The 18268-nt window shown below is 38.3% G+C and overlaps 1 protein-coding gene across 1 annotated transcript in view; it reads right to left on the bottom strand.

Annotated features, from left to right (window-relative positions):
* Positions 1–3208: 3208 nt before the first annotated feature.
* Positions 3209–18268, bottom strand: part of LOC143387447 (fibronectin-like) — a 143578-nt gene continuing 128518 nt past the window's right edge. The window contains 14 exon segments of the mRNA XM_077108255.1: positions 3209–3280; positions 3597–3728; positions 6122–6228; positions 6728–6853; positions 8789–8944; positions 11146–11284; positions 12381–12649; positions 12652–12828; positions 13803–13892; positions 14059–14238; positions 14457–14546; positions 15433–15609; positions 16498–16585; positions 17439–17635. Of these exon segments, the coding sequence (XP_076964370.1) occupies positions 3209–3280; positions 3597–3728; positions 6122–6228; positions 6728–6853; positions 8789–8944; positions 11146–11284; positions 12381–12649; positions 12652–12828; positions 13803–13892; positions 14059–14238; positions 14457–14546; positions 15433–15609; positions 16498–16585; positions 17439–17635 (2000 nt within the window).

Here is an 18268-nt window from a genome sequence, read left to right as displayed (position 1 = left end):
GGAAGCAATTTCAGCACTTAAATGTGCTGATGTGATGTTTCTTAATCACTTTAATGAGTTTCATACAACTAGAAATGGAATAGAATTTTCAATGGAAATATAATTAAATAGAAAAAGTCATTTCCTAAACTTGTAGTATCCACCTGATTATTTCTCTATTCACCTCCCCAGAAAGTGTGCCTTACATACACAGTGATATTATTATAGGTAATTGGCATAATTCTTTTAGGTCATTAGATCTGAAAACAATATTAATACACAACAAATTTTACTACAAATCAAGCACAGCAAGGCACTGTAAAACTTAAAAACCTTTATTTTTCTTTTTAAAACCTGATAATATTTATTACTTTTACTTTCACCTGGTTTTTCTTCCCATTTGTTGCCTAAATCCAGATCGGTCTTTTAATTATGTCTTTTTGATCTGCCTTGCTTAGAGAATTCTCAGTGGGAACAGTCACATGAGTCAATTAAAAACTGTAATAGATCTTTGGAAATACTTAGTTTTTATTTTGAATGATTTTGCCGAGAAATGGTTAATAAAAAAAGATTATTATACATGTCTTGCATTGTAATGCCCAGACAGAACAGAGCATTTATATTTACTTGATTTGTTCTGAGTTTAATTCATAAGTTTACTATACTGCTTTTGAAAATCCAGTAGATTGTTTTTTAAAATAATTTATATTTGTTTATTCTTTTTAGATACATGACAGTAGAGTGTATTTTGACATATTATACATACATGGAGTATAACTTGTTTTAATTAAGATCCCATTCTTGTGGTTGTACATGATGTGGAGTTTCACTGATGGTGTATTCATATGTGAACATAGGAAAGTTATGTCAGAGAAGATCCAGTAGACTTTATTTTCAGATATAAATACCTTTTAAGCTTAAGCTGAGGTGCTGCTTGGTCCCTCACCTATGAGGGTTTGCTTTCTCTTGGGCAGACGTCTTTGATAGAATTACCTACTGTATACTGTGTAGGTTGGCCCTAGGTCCTAGTCTTCTCTTCCATGAGCAGGGGTAACCCACTTATGTCTGAGAGTCATTTAATATCACTTTGATCTGTGTTTTTTGTGTTGTTTTAATAGACATGGAACAGCTAGGCTGTAACTGATAGACTGGTAAAGCTGAAAGATTAGTGATATTAAATAGATATCTGGGAGGCTGGGGATGTGGCTCAAGCGGTAGCGCGCTCGCCTGGCATGCGTGTGGCCCGGGTTCGATCCTCAGCACCACATACAAACAAAGATGTTGTGTCCGCCGATAACTAAAAAATTAAATAAATAAATATTTAAGAATAAATAAATAAATAAAAGACGATTGTAAAATAAATAAATAAATAGATAGATAGATATCTGGAGTCTGGGTCTGTATATTGCTAAGGAAAACTCATCTGACCTGTAGTCTCTATAAAATCTCCCCCAAATGAGATACTAAATGTCAAAGCATTTTATAAACTAAATCAATTCAAATGTGTATATAATATAAAAACATGCTTCCTGAATTTTTATTAATTATTAATCAACTATTTCCTATGCCATGATTTACTATTCTGAAAGTGAGATTTTTAAAGGGTTTCTCCCTCCCTCCTTCCTTCCCTCTCTCTCTCTCGCTCTCTCTCTCCTGGAGATTCAACCCAGAGGTGCTTTACCATGAAGCTTTACATCCCTAGCACCTAGCACTTTTGTTTTGAGAGAGAATCTCACTAAATTGCTGAAGCTGGACTTGAACTTGATCTTTGTGCCTCAGATTCTGAAGCCACTGGGATTGGAGGCATGCCCAGCTTCTTTTCTTTTCTTTATTTCTTTTTTTTTCATGGTACTAAGCATCAAACTCAGGGCCTCATGCAGTCTAGGCAAGCATTCTGCCGCTGAGCTATACCCCCACCCCTGAATGTCATATTTAATCTCAGAGTTTTGTTGCTTCCCCAAGGTGAAATTGAAAAGGAAATGATCTTTGCAGACCATGAGTAAGGCAACTGTTGAGATGGTAGTTTATCAAGTCATGCTAAAGTGTCAGTCGACATGAATTAAGACAGATTGGATGAGGTTATTATACCGTGGGGATTCCCTAAGACAAAGCTACTTGAATAGTATAGTGCAGGGAAGTACTAACAGCTCAGCTATCCTTTTATTTTCCTCACAAGTAATCTATTTGAAAAGATGTTTATTCAATGAAGGAAGGAAAGGAGGAGGAGGGAGGGAGGGAGGGAAGAATAATAATGCCTAGAAAAAAGCAACTAAAGGTTGTTTCAATTATGCTTCTGAAGTGCTAGCTGGCATGTTTCATAAAGATGAGAGGCTACTTAAATCTGTTAAGGGAAAAAACATAAATCTCTCTGCTCTTGAAGAGTGGAGAAATGACAAAAGTGAAGCTGTTTTTGAAGCAAAAAGCAGAAAGCCTTGTACAGAAGTAACCCAAGAATTAAAGAGCCTTGCATGTCAGAGCTATCTAAATGTTTGATGAATTGAAAAGAAAAAGAACATTCATGGTGATTATTATTTTCTCCCCAAATACCTGATATAAAAAGAAGTGGCCTCCAAGTTGTGGAATGTAAATCTTTTATTAAAACAGTTGTCTTTCCACAGTAGTAAAGCTTTGGCACATACAGTATAAAAAATAATCACCAACCATAATTATACCAAATTTCTCTTGTCAACCGCATACCAAGTGTCTTCAATACAATTTTTTATCTGTATAAAAATACTGAGAAAAATTGATAAATAACAGGTAAGAGAAAGACACTTCTAAGCAACTGTTAGAATCATTTGGAAGAAGTGAATACTGTGGATATTTTAAATATCACAGTAGCAAGGACACGCCATTCCTATAGTATTGTGGGCCAGACAATTAAATGAAAGCAGAAGTGTTTGGGCAACTTTTCTATTTAAACTTTTGGTAACATTATTCAATACATTATGCAAACCAAATCACACAGAGAATCATTTCATTTAAAATACTGAGCAGTATTGACTATTCTGAAGCAGAATAGGCAACATACTGCCCTCATTTATGAGAAAAGTCTCAAAACACTTCCCAGGGTGATGCTTGGAGAAGCTGTGAGTTGAGCTGAAGCTGGAGTCTCCAGAGCAAAAGGCTAAGAAAAGAAACAAACATTCAAAGATGGGATCTGCTAACATCACTCGACTTCGGATAGACCATGGCAGACACAGATGCTTGTTCCGTTGGGTTGCAAATATTACTCTCTGGAATCTTCTTTGTCACCCTGCACATCTAAAGGCATGAAGCATTCGATTGGGCAATCAACATTCTGTTAATGGAAGAAGAAGAGAATCAGTAGCAAATACTCTATAAAGTATATGGGGGTGTGGGTTGGAAGGGGAGACTTGTGACAACTGTTCATAGAAAAGAAACTTTCTAGTTTGAAGATCCCAGCCATATACTGAGCAATGAGAGATGTTCAAAAATTCAATGATGCTTTAGGATACAGTATTCCACACAAGTCACTTAAGAGATCTTTAAAACAACAACAACAACAACAACAAATATTTGGTTCATTCAGAAGAAAGGAATCTGCAGAAAGAGATTCCCTGTCATGCACCCAATTACATTTAGGGAGAGTCTACAGGGGCAAATTGACTTATAGTGTTTGTTCTCTGATGATATCTCGGTGTATACTGGTTGGGGGAGTGACCTGAGGAGGGGCCTTCAGGAACAGTTGAACCACCTGGTCTGTAACAGTTGTCACAGAGCCAACCCTGGAGGAGAGAGATGAAACAAATGGAGCTTATGACACACATCCCAAGGGCATCATAATTAGTGCTTGAGTTAAGAATTTCAGCTCTTGTGCATTGGTCAAATATAAGCAGTTAATCACTAAAGAAGCACTGATGAGAATCTCATGCATTTGCAACTCTTGGAATACATTTTGGTTTATCACCAAAGCTCACACTGGCCTCTGCATTCACTTTGTCTTTCTCCTGGAATTTCCTCTCTTCTCTTCCTATCTAAATCCCACTCAGTCTGCTAAGTTTGATTGCAGTCCCAACATCCTCAGCAATGTTTTTTTTTTTTTAATACTAGATGATGGAAGAGATTGTTTCGAAGAATCCTAGAGCTTTTAAAAGAGACTTGAGACCACATAGACACATACCTTCATTATACAGCAAAGGAAATAGAGATCCAGGGGAGAGGAGTGGCTTGCTGAGAGAGAGAGGGAAGTCACACAATGGGCCATGGTTTGGGGCTGCCACCATGGAGTTGGGCTGATGCTAGTCATGGTCTTTCCAGCATTGTATGGCTACTCCCTTCCTAAACCACCCTGGCCAGTAACATGGAAGTCTTGTCTCTGGCCAGCAATGGAGTGGAGCATAGGAACAGACCACGCTACACCAATAAAGCTCTCTCAGATTTTTGCCTGAAGTGTGAGGAAATGAGAGTTCTCTTTCTCTGTTCCTAAATTGGGAGACGGTAAATTTGAAGCTGTTCATGGATGTTACCATAAGCAGGGAATCTACTAGAAAAGAAAAGGTAGCCCAAGAGCAACAGACTCCATATGCCATGGTGGGAGCTGCCCCTCAAGCTGGTAGATACAGAACTTTTCAGTTATGGGAGACATTTTTGCCCACTTAACTTGAACAGGACTTTCCTCTTGCAACCCAAAGAACAATAATATATTCTTTCTTATTTTTTTAAATATATTTTATACATTATTTCATATCTTTTATATATTCTAGACATTTTCCATTTTGTAGCCTACTTCCCATAACACCTAACATAATACAGGTCAATGTCTACCTACAGAATCAGGAATGTTCCTACTCCTGTCATAAGTGGTTCATTGAGCACTTTGGAACAGAATAGGGGTCACAGGGGAAAGGTTTCATGTTCATTAAGTAACAAAGTGACTGAAGTGTGACCAATGTCTACTTCCCAATAAATTCTCCTTTACACATTTTTATACCAAGATGACTGAGTTCTATGATCGGTCTTTATGAGAGAAAGAGGGGGGGGTTTGAAAGAAAGAGACCAACTTCACACTCTAGGGATGGAATCAGATCAGTTTCCTTGGACTGTGTCCCTTGGTAAGGTGATGCAGAGAGAACCCTGAAGAAGCTTCCCTGTTGCCAGATGAATCTCCCCAAAGTACATTTTCCATCACGATCATTTTCTTCTTGTGCATCTGTAACTGGTTAATGCCAAATATATCATACTGTGGACCTCGCCTGGGGTGGAAGCATGTTTCCTTCCCATGGATCAGAATTTGGAGTGTTGTTAGGAAAGGCATGTCTCCATTGAAAACGAAGGACGATGACCTTCCATTACTTTCCAGTTACAAGAGTCATTTCCCTTTGAAATTTTACTTATTTGGGAGAGGCACAGCATTCTGTTGTTACAATGAAGGAGGGCATATATTAGAAATAGCTGAGGAGTACTGGCTTAAATAGTGGATTTTTTTGCCATCTAATTTTTGACAAGAAGACACTTAGGCAGAGGTTTGGTTCATGGAGCCCACCTGGGCCAGTTCATCCTGTCCCTGGGGGTGTGCTTACTGTCCTTCTGCTCCCTCAACCAAATCTGAGACACCCCAAGTCCAGCCAGTTTATTCTTCTCTTTTCCATAAACCCTTTCTTGCTGACTCCAGTATAGTCAGAACTGTATTTGTCAGACTCAACTCAAAAACCTTCCTTAATTAACTTGATTTTAAATACATACTAATTTAATTTCTGACTATATCATTAAGTAGAGCCATGACCACTTCTCATTTCCTGTTTGTCCCATTTACTTAGCATATTAGTAGAGCTAGTACAAGGATATATATTTGGACTAAGAGAGGGCACAAAGTGGAATTTTCTTAGACCCAAAGTATTATTTGAAATATTTCACAACAAGGCCACAGGGAAATTGTCCATCAGCATAGAGCTGGCTACTCAGTGCTCCATAGCAGGTAACACTTCCAGTGCTGAAGAACAGAACAGCCTGAGAAGAGCAGGCATGGGGAGGGGCTGTCTGCCATTCTCAGGGAGGATGCTCCAGAGTCTTATCAACTCTTCATAAGAGGCATGGAGGCACCTTGCACACAGCATGTAAATACAGGAGCCTCCCCTGTGTCATATCTAAATTGCAGGGAACCTGGCACATCCCATCTTACCTGCTGGCCTCCAAAGCATGTGCAGGAACAAATGGCACCTAAAAATTCCTTCTACCACCGTTCTCCCACCTGGTAAACCTTCCCATCATCGTAGCATGTTGTTCCATCTACATGTAGGCACAAATCAGAAGCACATGTAAGACCAAGAACAGCAATGCAGACTCAGCTTGATACAAGGGTGGGTTCTATTTTATCCTAAATTTGTATCATCAAAGTCCAAATTACTCAAATTTATATGAATCATCATAAGAGAGGTACTACTTCTCAGATCTTAAGGCAGCATTTCCACAAACTAGATCTAATAGGTTCAATGGAAATCATATTTTAAAAGTTGAATTGACAGACCAATAGAGACTTCTTCCACCATTTTCACTGCAGATAATGATCAAAATACTCAGAAAAGTGCTAAAGTGGCCTGTAATAACATTCCATCATGACTCCTTTTTGAGGCTCACCTCCACTTTTCCAAATCAAAAGATGAACAAAGCCTCTGTTCAAACCTCAAGGGCACCTAAAGTATCCAGTCCATCCTGTGAATGGGCGTTACAGCCCCTAATGGAAGTGGGTGTGCCAATAGAGCTCCGGAAACCATTCTCAATGATGTACCGGGATTGCACTTGAATTCTCCTTTCCCATTGCCCAGACACGTGCAGCTCAGCATCTCGCCGTTGTCTGCCCTGCGAGTCCACTTCTCCCCAATCTTGTAGTTCACATCATTGTCGTAGCACCATTCTATGTGGGTGGGAAAATCACAGGCAGAGTTTTTTGTGTTCTGACTCTCAAGAGAAAAGCACACTGGGATATAGGATTTTAAAATCCACATATCTGGAAAGAATTACAAGTTAAAGGTCACAATCCCTACTGTGAACTGATTCTTCAGTTGAACTTAAAAATACAGTTTCTACTATTTATTATTTTCTAGGCCATTTTAAGGCACTCCGCAGTAATCATGTCATAGCACTTGGTCAATGATTTCCATTTAAATTTTCATTAAGGTTTAAAATTGTGGTGAATGAAAGCAGGATCAGAGTAGTCTTTTAGGAATATATATATATGTATGTATATATATATATATATATATATATATATATATATATATATATATATATATATATATATATATATTTTTTTTAAAGTCAGTTTTGGATTTGCAGAGACCTTAGATACAAAGAAGTGCAATGAAACAGATCAGCATTTTCTTTCTGCCATGACCTCTTGCATGTAAGTTGAAAGAAAGAATAAACATAGATGACAAAACAATGATAAACCCTGGCTATCATCCCTACAAATAGAGACCTGGTGCTGAAGAGGATCCACAAGTTCTATGCCTTTACCATATGTAAAAGATGACTTTTAGTCTCTGAGATTTATACTAAATAGAACACACTTAGGAAGTTTACATCAGAATGCATTTTTTCTTCTAATTTATAAAATCAACAATTCAGTCTTCTCAAATTGGAAGAAAAGGCATTAAACAACTATGACATTCAAGCAAAGAATATGTAAGTTGATCTAAAGACACTCATAAACAACCCTAGACTTCTGCTCCCACAATTGCACCTAATACTTATGCAGGCAAAAAAACAGGCAGACTTTAAGAAAGTAGTTCATTTTCAGAAGTTAAAAACCAACCACCTCATTGCTGCCACATGTTAGCACACCCAACTCTACCGCAGTGCACACCCATACTTCTGCTCAGCCTCCCAATTTTATACACCATTTTCAGGTGGCCAAGCTCAGAAGTCTACACTGTAAAAATCAGTTGGCTTTTGAATTTCAATCTGGATTAAGCCATTTCATGTATACAAGTCAACTAACAACTTTTAAGAAATCTTTAAAAATCTGTTCTGTTTTACTTCCATGAATATGATTTCTGTAAAAGTTGATAAAAGGGTTGTTTATATGGTATAATGGTTAACACCTGTAAAAATGAACCATTGGTCAATAATGATTATATCTCCTAAAATCAAAGGATAAGTGAAAGGTTATAAATTCTAATAGTAACTCTCAAAGCACAATAGATAATCCTAGGATCACTGTAATTTGAAACATTAAGATCTCTATAATTTGAAAATCAAATATATTTTGGTGAAGTGGCTTTTAAATTATGGACAAGTAGTATATCTGTACATTTTCCTTTACATTACTAGCAATATTCAAACTATGTGGCTGGTGTGTGTGTGTGTTTGTGTGTGTGTGCGCACACACATATTCAATGTGTATTTGTGATGTGTGTATATAATGTGAGAGTGTGTGTGTACATGTGTATGTTTGATTTGTGCTAAATGAGTATGAATATGAATCATCATCTTGAACCACATTTAACACTAAAGATTAAAAGAGAATTGGGGTTTCTCTGACTGGTACTCTCAATGAGAACTGACTCCACTGAGTTTGACTTAACAGAAAATTTCAAAAGCATCACCAACAACTTGCTTTAATCAGTAGTTGTATTAGCATACGACTTGAAATGAAGCAATATTCAACAAGTAAATTTTCCCATCATTTTTCAATGATGCAAAATGTTACTTTGAGTCCAACAGTTTTCTCAAATATTTGGAAGAGCTTGTGTCTACCAAACATGACTCCTTGGTACGTTAATGCGAATGTATGGAACTGGGGGAGATGGAGGAAGAGTGGATGGTCAGAGCAAGCTACTCTACTCACTAGATGAATCGCATCTGAAATGCCCACTGCCAAAGCCCAAGCACTGGCACGTGAGTTTAAAACCAGTTTCAGATATTCGCTCCCATTCATCTCCAATGTCATAATGGGAAGCCGAGTAGGGGTCAAAGCAGGTGTCATCAATAGGTTGGTTTGGGCCTATGAGCAAAAGGAAGAAAAAGCAAAAGAGACCTATTATTTGTGGTTTGGAAGAAGAAGAAGAAACCAGAACATTATATACAATGACTTAATCTAACAGAAAAATTCCGGTAGCTCTAAAATTCCATCTGCTCCATGGATGTATCAGCCACTCTCATAAATGATGTAAAGGTGTAGCCAATGGACACTTGCCACCAGCATCTGAAAAGGAGACCATCTTTCACTTTTGTCTTCAATTCTAAAAATGATCAAATCTGGTAAATCTACTTTATAGAACATGGAATCGACCTTGAGGCAATTTAAGCCAGGTAAGAACAAGGGTAGCAATGCCTCTCCATCAGGACCTGAGTGACCTTGAGTTAATTATTTAACATCTCTCTCACGAGGCCAAGAAGCCAATGTATTGTCCTTTTGCCAACCTGTAGAAAGTGCTCACTAAACTAAGAAATATTATCAGAGGCTACCTTCTGCTTATGATGCAAAGGTCTTAGCATTTTTATATACTGTTATAATGCAGTCTTCACTTTTATTATTGCATCTTTTTGCATAATAGTTTGGAAATCCTAGATTTTGCAAAATAGTTATTATGATAGTAAAACTGATTTTATTAATAAAACCAACTGTTTCAAATAGGAGAAATCAAATGGGAAGTACATGAGTTAGGACTAAGTAACAGTCTCATCATGTGACCGAAGATCTTGTCTCTTTATGTTTTAGAAAAACTTGTTTTAAAATAATTTGTGTAAGCCAGGCATGCTGGGTACACACCTGGAATCACAGCGACTCAAGAGGCTGAGGTAGAAGGATTGAAAGTTTATGGCCAGCCTCAGAAAAATAGCAAGGCCCTGTCTCAAAATAAAAACTTTTAAAAAGGACTGGGGATGTGGCTCAGTGGTTGAATGCCCCTGAGTTCAGTCCCTGATACCAATAGCCAAAGTCAAGAGACCCTGGCTATCATGAAGAACACCACTGCCAGGAATACGGAGTAGGAAAGAAAAACAGAAAGAACTTAAGACTGTTAAATGGGGATTCATTATTCCAAAAATATTCAGGAGTTAAAATTCTATCGTAACTAATGTTATGGAGATGGAATCTTTTAAAGAAGATAAAAAGATGTGGAAAAGCACAAAAACCTTTATGCTCTCAAAAATTCCTTTCACACAACAATTTTGCCATTAAAGCCACAAAATGCAATACCTAATAACAAAGACAAAAGAACCTCCCCCCAGCCTGCCAGCAGTTAGCTGCTATAATTCACCAAAGTTTACACATATAAAATAGTAGTCTTTTGTCAGATGAAGAATAAGGCTGAAATTATATAACTGGACCCTAGGATGGAATTCTGTCACATGGCATAGACATGAGTTACCACTCCTTTTTGGTGTGGAGAGAGACCCTTCCAATGGGAAGATTCAGGATTCAGGATTCATGATTTTGATTTTTTCCTATCTCATGTTCCTGGGTGAATAACATCAGCTGCTGCAAAGTAAAAGCCAGGTGGCATGCTACTGGCTTGAAAGGACTTGCAAAGTGCTACAAAGAAGAGTGAGTGGTTGCCGGGCACAGTGGCACATGCCTGGAAACTCAAGCTACTTAGGAGGCTATGGTAGGCCAGCTTCAGCAATTTAGCAAGGCCCTAAGCAACTTAGCAAGCTCCTATCTCAAAATAAAAAATAAAAAGGGCAGGGGATGTAACTCAATCCCCAATACCCATTCCCCACCCCACAATAAAGTCAATGGTCATTTAACCTTTATGATGGTTTTACACCTATATCATCAGGAGAAAAAAAGTGAAATAACTTTAGAATTAGGAATCTCTTTGGATAAAAATGGGTTGCAGAGGAGAATTTCCCATTAGTATTGGTACTAAGAATCACTCTAGGGGACCACAGCATGGTGAGAAGGAAGGGGTACGGGAAAGTATACCAGGAAACCAGTGCCTCATATCAACTCAAGACACTGGGAAGGATTCAATACTTTTGGGCTAAAAAACTGGCCTGTCATCCTAACACTGCATGTGTGTTGGTGAGGACACTTAAAGTTAAATGAACTTAAGGTTGCTCATGTACTTCATATTGATGGTAGGCACACTTCCCACAGTTGCAAGGCAACAAGCAACAAAGGAACAGTCACTAGGAAAAGCCTTCTCTGGTGCAGTCCAACAAGGAGCATGTGCCTAAACCACATGTGAATTTACATACCAGGGTTGCCCACAGTCACAACCTCCTCCAGAACCTTGTGCCTCTTCAGGTTTTTCATTGCCTCCACTAGGATGATGTAGGTGGCCCCTCGGGTAAGGCCTGTCAGAGTGGTACTGGTGGAAGTTCCAGGAACTCGGAACTGCAATTATTGGTACAGCCAAAATGGGGAGAGAGCATTATAGTAAAGAACAGATGCGGGCTCCCCTGGTCCCTTATCATTAACCCTCACTGTTTAAACAAATCAAAGGGAAACTAATAAAGACCAGGGGTATATAGGAGTCCCAACTGGCCAAGGAGAGAAATGGAATGAGCATGGAATAGTCACTTCTCTCAGATTTTCCTACCCAAAGTCTGCCTATGTGCTCCATAGTTAGCAGGAGCCCTCAACGACACTAGCCGCCTCTTAATCCTACTAGATGTGGCTCTGTAGAAGCCCATGGAAGCCCTGCATGATCCTTTCACATCAAGCATAGACACTGCTCTCTGTGGAGACAGGCAGGCCATGCACAGTGGGCAGTAGACCACAACACAATACAGAGTCCTTAAAACAATGGCACATCCTCAAACTCAGGTTTCTAAGCTCAGGAATCTCCCACAACATAGTCATTTTAAAAAACTGTGCCAGTGGGACAAATTAAAGGATGGGGTTTTAGTAAGAGAATCCGTTACTTCTAACAGCTGACATGCACATCTCCTCTTACATTCTTTTTCCTTGTTTATACTACAGATAATGGGATTCTTCAAGGACAAACTAAGAATGGTGCACAAATGTAAATTCAGTGGAATATCTTTCTTCTTTTCTAAGATCATCTCTTTGTTCATCTTACTATGGAGCCTCCAATGTGTGAAGATAATACAAATGATTTCATTCTCTACTGAATAAAAGCTAATGACGCTCTCTGGTACATCCTCCCAAGTAGAGCCATATGGACTTTTAATAAATGATCAGTGCTTAAATGTGCCATCTCTCTAAAAGTTCTAGAAGTAGCCATTTTACATCAGAGCCTCTTAATCCTACTAGTAAGAAGCCCATGGGAATTGATAACCATTACCAATTAATAACCATTATCAATTCAAGCAATGAAGACTATTTATCAACCTGATCAAAGCCCCTGGGGAAATCAGCAATTCTCAGATTACAAAACACTTTCCCAGAAGGAAAACTTTGTCACTTCTTTCCTCTAATTTATTCCTTTCTGAGCTTCCCAGCCACAGGCAGGGAGGGAGCTGATTACCTGTAAGGTTTCTTCTGTCGTGCCAATGGGCTGACATGAAATGATATACTCAGAACTGTCCTGGAATGGAGTCCAAGAGATGGTTGTCTGAGAGAGAACGTCTTGTCCTGTAGAGGCATTTGGATTGAGCTCCCTAATGTGAGGGTAGAGGTGGTAGTCTACTTCTTCCCTGGGGACATGAATCTCATCTATATTCGGCGAGTATGGTCTTGGCCTTACGGGAGTGACTGCTGTGGGTGGTGTGGTTCTCCTAAAACCATGTTCCTCATGACCATTTGTTGCCCCAAACTGGGCTGCCAATGGCTTGTGCCAGGAAGCTGAATACTGTTTCCATTGTCAACCCCAGGGCTGGTGATGAATGGGGTCTTTGGTACTGTGGAGGGAACATCCAAGATCTCTGGTCCTTGAAGTTTGGGGTGAGGAAGGGTTACCAGTTGGGGAAGCTCATCTAGCCAAGAGAGGTTATAGCAAAAAAAGCAAAGTGCGTTAAGTTTCAGTAAGTAGCAACCATTATCAATTCAGGCAATGAAGATTGTTTATCAACCTGATCAAAGCCCCTGGAAAACCAGCAGTTCTCAGATTACAAAAAAAAACACTTTTTCCCAGAAAGAAAACTTTATGATTTTTCTCAAAGGTTTCTTTATAGTTTAGAAAAAAAAAGTGTTAGCATGAATTTGTTAGAGACACAAAGCTTTGAACCATTGAGCACCACAGAAGCTGCCTCTGTTCAAATTAAGCCTAATGAAACTGCAATGTGTAGTGCCTCCCCACCCCATTCTCTTCTCTCTTTAAACCTGAGAAACAAATTATAGGAACTAGAATCCACAGCGATCATGTCAGTATCAGAAGTATGAGAATTACAGAGGTTTAAATCAGAAGTATGAGCATTGCAGAGGTTTAAATCAATAGTTTTCATGGTTGGAAATGGTAAAAAGAGGTAAGAACACATATTTGTTTTGAAAGCTTTCCTATTGCCATATGTACAGCATTTTCTCCAAATTGAACTAAGACTGAATGACAAAGTAAAACATTATTTAGTTCCAAATTTCAGAAATCAAATAATAAGACAATGGGAGGGGTTTCTATCCCTCCTTTTTTAAAAAAAAAATAGTCAACACAAAGTATAGAAGAAAAGCAATAACAACTTGGTTTTATATTTTATATCAGATATGAATTTTTGAAAGGTAATAACAAGGTTTTATATTGACTGGCCTTTTAATAAATAAATAAATAAAATGGAATTCTACAGAGGATGTTCAGTTATTCCTCCTGCCAGAGAGTACAAAATATACACTGGGCAATTAGAAAAAACATCCAAGAGATACGCATCAAAACATGGAGAAACCCTTTTCACAATGCAAAATCCATCATTCATTAGTTTAGTCTTAACGTTCCTCTCATTACCTGGAAAGTGCTTTTTACCTGTCTTTTTCCTCCCAATCAGGGGCTCACTCTTCTGGTTGTTCTTCAGGGCAATGATGTAGATTGTGTACTCGGTTCCAGGTTCTAGGCCTGATGGGCAGAATAGAACGTCATGTCATATGGAGGGTACTGTGTGGAGAATGTCTTTTGAAGTGCAGGGCTTCCCGTTCTCATGATATAGCATCAAAGATACAGATGGAGTTTCAAGACTTAGACTGTCAGAGGGAGTAAAGAGGAAAGGGAGGGAGCACAATACCAGTAATAGTGGCCTCTGTGACACCAGGTTGGGGCCGAGGGACCACTTCTCTGGGAGGGGACCCAGGCTTCTCATATTTGATGATGTAGCCAGTGATCTTGGCATGGGGTGGTTGCCATGCTACCAGCAAGGAGTTGGGGGTGGTAGTCAGAAAGCACTGGTTGGATGGTGCATCAATGGCTAAAAGAAAGCAAAACTAAGTCTCAGAAAATAAAAGCCAAGAAAATGCTCCCATATCCCCCCCCAGCCCTTTTAATCAGACTTAAGAGAGTGAAATTCTGTAAGCTCTTCCCATGGTTCACAGGGAGTCATATTACAAAGACTCTTCATTTGTTTCTTAAGTTCATGTGTCTGATTATACTACAAGCCAGTGGTGTCCCTCAGTACAAAGCAGTTACCAGTGGAGGCATCGATGACCACGGGGGAGCTGTGGGCATTGTCGTTCAGGGTATACAGGTAGATCTTGTAGTCCGTGCCGGGTTCCAAACCTGGGATGTGAGAGGAGATGGTTTCTATGTGTTCTTCTTTACTAGGAAAGTTTTCAAGCACACACCTGCAATTTTCTTGGCTCATCTACCCACCCATGTTTATACAGACCATGGAAGTGGTCTACCTTTGAACAATAAAGTAGAACATAATGTGGATATTAACTGTTATTGTGGAGCATACTTAAAAGCAAATCACTAATGCAGAGAAGGACCTCCGACTAAAATAAATTTTTAAATGCAAAAACGCTACTTTAGAAGCAGTCCTCTTGGAGAATGAGGGGTGCCCCACTGAGTGTGTACTTTCTCTATAGGGTAATTAGGTGGTCATTATTTGGTACTTGGAATCAGAATTGTACAGCACAAAAAGACCTAAATTGATCTATTTTATCAAATTCCCTCTGAACTTTGACCTTTATTAAGTAATGTTGTTTGTCTTTATTAATTATGTCTTTTTAAAATCTATATTAATGCTAAGAACTATACACCACCATTTCGTTTTTTTTCTTTTCTATTTTCATTTTTTTGTGCTTCTGGGGATGGAAGCCAGAGCTTCACCAAGTGCTTTACCATTGAACCGAATCCTCAGACCCTATTTCTTTTGGTTTTACATTATTTTACTTTTTTTTTTAAATAAGAAAGGGCATAGGGATGAAAGAACAAATCTGATAAAAAGCCATTTCTCTGAGACCACACACTAGACCAAAATCAGAGATTTAAAGGACAAAACTATTTTGGTTATGGTATGAGAATAACTGTTTCAAGCTTTTTTATCATAAAAAATTGGAAATAAATTGAATCATATAAGACATAGAATAACTAAGAAGCTGGTTTACATTGTGAATGTTGATTGACTGTCACTTGTGGTGAAGGTGGTGGGTCCCCTCACCTGTGATGGTATAGCTTCTGACATCTGGGCCGATGGTTCTCTGAACTGGGGTCTGGCCATTGGCTGGGACAGCATCAACTTGGAAACCAGTGATCATCTCGGTCTTGGTTCGCCAGTTAATGGTGATGGTGGTCTCAGTAGCATCTGTTACACGAGCCCTTCTGGGAGGGCTGACATCTGCATGGGATTATAGCTAGAGATTAGTGCCTGCCTGGCCCATATAGGTGAGATTTCGATCTTTTAAAACATTTCTTTATGTTTTAAAAATACATCCTCTTCAGAAAATACATTGATTAAATAATTTGTAGATTATCTCCCTTGGCATTCAAAGAATGTTCAACAGTAATTAGGAAATATGGAAATAGTTACATTGGGTGCCTTTTTCTTTGAAGAACTGAAAAGCTTTATAAATACTACCAGTGGTTCCCAGGTCTGACTTTATAGTACCTACAAATACTTCAGTAAGTATTAAAATGATTAATTTACTGTACTGTAAAAGTGTGTGGTAGGAATTATAATAGCATGGCCAGCTAGCAATTATATGTATATATAGCCAGTATTATTGCTAGTATTTTGTCGTTTTTATGGGGCTTCATATCTTTTCTCTCAACAGAAAAGATTCTATTTTATCTCTATTTTATAGATGATGGAACTTTTGACACTTTATGTGACGGCTGAAAGAGCGCACAGCAAGTTATTGATGGAGCAGAAACTAAAATCTGGGCCAAATTTGATCCCATACTTATGGTGCTGTTAAGATACAGTAGAAGTCAACATGTCCTCCCCAGACCTAACTCCAGGAAAACAAATTCTAACAAGCGGAGCATAAAGTAGCTGTTAGTCCTAATCTTTAACACCAATGTTATACCATTATGAAAGGATTTCATTTTAGGTATCAGTGGAATACTTTCTGAAGGGGCAAAAAAGGTAACAGTCAAAAAGTTAGGGAATCCCAGCAATTTCCACATTGGGATTCATTCCACTTTTAACTTAGTGACCAGAGAGATCATTTATCATTCTTTGTTTATACAGAAAATTTTGAAACTAGAAAATTGGATTACTTACTCTCGAGAGTGGTGATGATCCCCTGAGCTGGTCTGCTGGTCAGTGTGTCCTTAAGACCATAGACACTCACTTCATATTTGGTAGCCACCTAGAAATAAGGGCTTGGTGAGCTTTAGCAGTGTCATTGCAAGAAGCCCCGGGAGTTTCACCATGGCTTAGATAATTCAGTGGTTATTAGTAAAAAAGAAATAAACTAACAAATTTCACAACACTGTCAATTCCTAGATTAATTTCATCTCTACACTACAGATGACCAGCAACAGACTGAAATTAAATGAATTTTAAAATGCTCTTATGGGCTTATGCCCAAGTAAGCTATAACTCACATTTTCATGTAAAACTGGTGATGAAAAAATAAGAAAAATGGGTAATAGCCTGTTTTTTTTTCTTTTATGATATGACAGGTGTAAATCAAGAATTTTTATGGTAACAGACAAAGATAATTTTATTTTCTGTCTCTGAAACCCTTTTCTGTAGTTTCCCTGTAACTGGTCTTAAGATATATATTAATTCTCTGGTACTCTAGCTAGTTTTCCATATATAAGTCTAGAAGGATTTAAAAATTTTTTAATGAGGGTAGGGTCAAGTTGGTTGGTACAATCTGGAGAACATTTCTTGCCAAGATGACATCACTCAAAAAATGTATAACTAAATGAATTTATGTACTCAGCCTACTGATATGCAAATTGCCCCCACATATATAGAATACTTCCAAAAGAGCTGCACAAAATCTAAAGCTATTTATAAAATTCTGTTCCAATAGTCATCTGGAAAAGCTTAGGTCAACAAAAAGCAATTCTCTTGATACAAAAATCACAATAAAATTATTTGACAGGAGAGGAAAAGATCAGTTGGATCAAGCATGAGATTATGTTTCTACCACCTAATAAACTATGTAAGAGAGGCTCTACTTTATTCCAATGACAGAAGTCACTTCTTACCATGAGTCCTGATACAACCACAGAGGTGCTGTCAGGAGCAAGGTTGATTTCTTTCATTGGTCCAGTCTTCTTTTCTTTGGGGGTCACTCGTACTCGATATTCAGTGAGCTGGACATTGGGTGGTGTCCACTGGGCACTAAAGCTTGTTGGTGTAATCTGAGTAAACCTCAGGTTGGTTGGAGCAGGGATGGCTGTTGAGATGGTCATTGGTCAAAGGTTATCTTACAGGAAGTGGGGAGAAGGGAACATAGAGTGAATTCCAGGAAGTAGAAGGGATAGCTCTTGTTGGATTAGAGGATTCCCTGGTCCAGAAAAGATTCAGAAGGAGAACGTAACAAGAAGGGATACAAAAGGAAGAAAGTTTGCTGAAATGTGTGTTCTATATCTGCCAATTCTCAAATCCTGAAAACACTTTAAATACTTGAGCTCAGTAGTCTCTGTATCACATTTGAAGACCAGTGTTTAAAATACTGTGGGAAGTAATATTTTCAAGTGTTTCAATGTTCAAATAGTCCAGTTCCATCCTGTATCTCTCAAAGTAAGACAAGGTCTGCCCACTGTCAAGTTAAAGAAGATACCAAAGAAGCTTTCTGTGCCCAAGAAGAGACTAATTTGTCAACAGAGTTAGTGGTGATGATGCTGGACATAAACTTTCTAAAACTGAAGACATTATCCTGGACAGATCCAATGCAGGTAATTCTTTATGAATTGAGAACTTTTGAAAATTAATAAGAATTCAGTGTTCATTTTATTTAACCCAGATTCAAATTATTTAACCCTTCTGGGACTTCCAGCAAATTTTTATTTGAGTTGAAATATTCACTAATTCT

Source organism: Callospermophilus lateralis, unplaced genomic scaffold (assembly GCF_048772815.1).
Source record: "Callospermophilus lateralis isolate mCalLat2 unplaced genomic scaffold, mCalLat2.hap1 Scaffold_286, whole genome shotgun sequence".
In the NCBI taxonomy this organism is placed as follows: Eukaryota; Metazoa; Chordata; class Mammalia; order Rodentia; family Sciuridae; genus Callospermophilus; species Callospermophilus lateralis.
Note: the sequence above shows the minus strand (reverse complement) of the source record. Positions and strands in the feature narration are given on the sequence as shown.